The following is a 4,197-nucleotide window of genomic DNA, read 5'->3' on the forward strand; positions in this document are numbered from 1 at the left end:
GTGACACGTAAAAGCACCCACTACACTCTCTGAGTGGTTGGCGTTAGGAAGGGCATCCAGCTGTAGAAACTCTGCCAAATTAGATTGGAGCCTGGTGTAGCCATCCGGTTGCACCAGTCCTCAGTCAAATCGTCCAACCCATGCTAGCATGGAAAGTGGACGTTAAACGATGATGATGATGATGATGATGATATATATATATATATATATATATATATATATACAGGTTGGCCCAAAAGTAGGTTTACAGTTATCACGTAAGCACTTTAAATTTCTTTTAAAACATTTTATTACATTTAAATTTCTATCTTACAATCCTATTGTTTATGCACATCTTAAACAGATAATGTTTAATCTCTCAGATGCTCAAAACGTCCTCCTTCAACATTGCAACATTCTTCAAACCTCTTCAGAACACTCTGACAGTGTGGCACAAATTCCGATCTCCATCAATTCCAGTGAATGCGTCAGAAATGTGATCTTTAAATTCGTTTACTGTTTACTTCTCGTAAACCTTGTTCTTTACAACACCCCACAAAAAGAAATCCACAGCTTGGCACCAGAGACGTCGCAACTCATTTCTACAGCTGAGTGAACTGTAGCAATGTGAAATAAAGTGTCTTGCTCAAGAACACAACACGCAGCCCAGTTCGGGAATCGAACTCACAACCTCACGATCGTAAGCTCGATGCTCTAACCACTGAGCCATGCACCTTCACTCTTCTCACCAACCCCCTTGATTATCTTTCAGTTCTTTTGAAGTTTCTCATTATCTGTCATTTCAGAACAATCCACAGAAGTGTCCTTGTGGTCTATATGCAGAGGTGATTTCAGGGACAGCTTTCACTGCCCCCAGGAATAGTAACCAGCGCACGTAAGTTCAGCTTCTGTTTTATTAATGCAGAGTGTAACTTTGTTGTATGCAACTGTTTACTTTATATACGTATATACATTTGTGCGTTTTAAAATATACATTTATTTGTGGATATGTCTTCATTTTTAATGATATTTAATGTCACTTGTTTTTTGTAGGTGGCTATATCGCATACGACCATCTGCTGTCCACCATCCTTTTGAAAAGATTGACCGAGGTCTGCTGACCAACAACTGGGATGAAATTGATCCAAACCCTAATCAGGTATATCTAATTATATTCTGTTAATTACTTCTATCTTTAATATATTATTATATTACCTTTATACGTGTGTATTATATATCATGGTGACTCTTCCAGTGCTGGTGTCACATAAAAAGCATCCAATCCAGACTGTAAAGTGGTTGGCATTTGGAAGGGCATCCAGCTGTGAAAACCATGCCATGGTGACTCTTGCCTCTGCTGGTGCCACATAAAAAGCACTCAGTCCACTCTGCAGGGTGGTTGGTTGTTAGGAAGAGCATCCAGCTGTAAAAAAACACACTGAAGCTTGTCTAATATGCATATTGTACAGTTGTTGATGGCATGACTAAATACATATTATTGACAAAGCAATAGTAGATGATGACGATGACGACGACGATGATGATGATGATGATGATGATAACAATAACGTTTTTCTCTTTCAAGGAGGCAAGCTGGCAGAACCGTTAGCACGCCGGGCGAAATGCTTAGTGGTATTTCGTCTGTCTTTACGTTCTGAGTTCAAATTCCACCGAGGTCGACTTTGCCTTTCATCCTTTTGGGGTTGATAAATTAAGTACCACTTGCATACTGGAGTCAATCTGATCGACTGCCCCACCCCCCAAAGAAAAATTTCGGGCCTTGTGCTGAGAGTAGAAAATGAATAACGTTTTTTTTTTCTTTTTTCATTTTCAAAATCCAATATTCAGATGCGTTGGAAGCCATTCGACATTCCTAAAGTGGGAGAATCCAAGAAGGATTTTGTGCAGGTAAGATAGCTATTTTAATGACAACAATAATGTAATTTCAGCAGCCAGTCAGCATAATAGACTTGTTGTTGTTGTTGTTGTTGGACTGCTGACTGAATAGTCGTGGGTTTGGGTTCCTTCAGCCAGTGTTCATAACCAGAAAGACACTTGGTTCATGCTGGGTCAGTTTGTTCATCTGATCCTCTTGACAGTTTGTGGTGTAATGAGGTCCTACACTAGGAGTAACAAAACCACTCACCACATATTTGTTGTTCAGTGTTCAAACATCACAAATCGTTAAGCGGTGTAATATGGTGGAGTTTTGCACTCCCTGAGGGCACTTTTTATTTATTATTATTAGGGTGGCAAGCCGGCATCATTAGCATGCCGGGCAAAATACTTAGAAGCATTTCATCCATCCTTATGTTCCGAATTCAAATTCTGCTGAGGTCGACTTTGCCTTTCATCCTTTCTGGGTCGATGTAATCAACTTTCCTCCTCCCCTAAAATTTCAGGCCTTGTGCCTATAGTAGAAAGGATTGATACTATTATTGTTGTTATTATCATTTATTAATATTAGGGTGGTGAGCTGGTGGAATCATTAGCATACCAGGCAAAATGCTCAGCACCATTTCATCCATCTATACATTCTGAGTTCAAATTTTACTGGGGTTGACTTTGCCTTTAATCCTTTAGAGGTCAATAAAATAAGTACCAGTTGAACTTAACTTCTCCCCCAAAATTGCTGGCCTTGTGCCAAAATTTGAAACCATTATCATCATTATTATTTCAGGGTATATCGACACTGTGTGGTGCTGGAGATCCTCGTGCTAGGCATGGTGCTGCTATCCACATCTACACCTGTAATACTTCCATGGAAAACAAGTATGGGCTTTGCAAAAACTCTTTTGTTTTTCTTTCAAATCCTGCTAAAAATCAACATTTCATATCTTCTGTATCTGAGAAATCAACAAATCACTATCTACATATTGTCTCTGACTAACAATCATCAGCCATAGAAATTAAACCAGAACAGACACTTGGAGCCTGGTGCAGCTCTCTGACTTTTCAGCTCCTGTCAAACCATCCAACCCAAGCCAGCATGGAAAACAGACATTAAATGATGATGACTATGACAACGATGATATATATATAAATATGTGTGTGTGTGTGTGTGTGTGTGTGTGTGTGTATCATCATCATCGTTTAACGTCCGTTTTCCATGCTGGCATGGGTTGGAAGGTTTGATTGGGGTCTGGGAAGCCAGGAAGCTGCACCAGGCCCCAATTTGATCTGGCAATATATATATATATATATATATATATATATATATGTATGTATGTATTATTTATATTATTATATGATTGAACGCCATACATCCATTTCCAAGTATATATATATATATATAGTTAACGTCTATATACTATGGAGTATATAGATGGAGTCAACATCTACAACAAATACAAGTTTAAAAAATTCTTTTAATGCAATTTTCAGTTATTGAACAAAGATTTTTCTTTCCTTTTCCAGGTGCTTCTATTCATCTGATGGTGACCTCCTTATCGGTGAGTATAAAACCATATCCTTTTCCCTGGGCCTCAACTCCTGATAGAAACCTGAGGTACCATCATAACATACTCTAGTTATGATGGTACTGTAGACGTAGACATTTTCAGCTTGGGAGCACCCAAGCCTCTCCAGGTCTGAGCACCATTGATTTCTTCCAGAAAAAAGTAGAATCGACCCCAGTACTGGACTGGTACTTTATTTATTGCCATTATGTTTATCAACGTTTGTGACATTTGAACTCAGCGTATTTTCACCTCTGGGAAAAAGTGGTCCATATTAGTCTGGCTTCTATCCTTTAACCTGTTTAGCAGGAGCTTGGACTCCTCAGGCATTGAGAGACTGAGGCATTGAGGCACTGAGACATTGAAGCATTGGGGCACTCTCAGGTACTCAAGCCAGCAAACTGCAACAAAGGCTAGACTTTGTAGTGGTCCAGATACACACATCTGAATAAAGATCCAACTGATTGAGTTTCAATCCCACCTTCAGGGTATATTTTGTTCTTTTTCTCACTGTCGGCTTCTTTTTCGTATCTTTATAGTTCCTGAAAAGGGGACACTGTCCATCACTACAGAGATGGGGAAAATGACCGTTGAGAACAACGAAATCTGTGTTATCCAGGTGAAGATTGAATATTATTAGTATTCTTGCGTTGTTGTTGTTGTTGGTGGTGGTGGTGGTGGTGGTGGTGGTGATGGTGGTGGTGGTGGTGGTATTGTTACTGTGGCTATTCTTACTAATATTGCTGATGTTGTGACTGGT

The 4,197-nt window shown here is 39.4% G+C and overlaps 1 protein-coding gene across 2 annotated transcripts in view; it reads left to right on the forward strand.

Moving 5' to 3' along the window:
- LOC106879312 (homogentisate 1,2-dioxygenase) overlaps positions 1–4,197 on the forward strand; it is a 16,837-nt gene that overhangs the window by 9,315 nt on the left and 3,325 nt on the right. For both annotated transcript variants that reach the window (XM_014928814.2, XM_052975521.1), the window contains exons 3-8: positions 786–874; positions 1,033–1,138; positions 1,828–1,887; positions 2,660–2,751; positions 3,397–3,431; positions 3,977–4,056. In XM_014928814.2, the coding sequence (XP_014784300.1) occupies positions 786–874; positions 1,033–1,138; positions 1,828–1,887; positions 2,660–2,751; positions 3,397–3,431; positions 3,977–4,056 (462 nt within the window). The remainder of the gene's footprint in view (positions 1–785; positions 875–1,032; positions 1,139–1,827; positions 1,888–2,659; positions 2,752–3,396; positions 3,432–3,976; positions 4,057–4,197) is intronic.

Source organism: Octopus bimaculoides, chromosome 21, assembly GCF_001194135.2.
Source record: "Octopus bimaculoides isolate UCB-OBI-ISO-001 chromosome 21, ASM119413v2, whole genome shotgun sequence".
Lineage (NCBI taxonomy): Eukaryota > Metazoa > Mollusca > Cephalopoda > Octopoda > Octopodidae > Octopus > Octopus bimaculoides.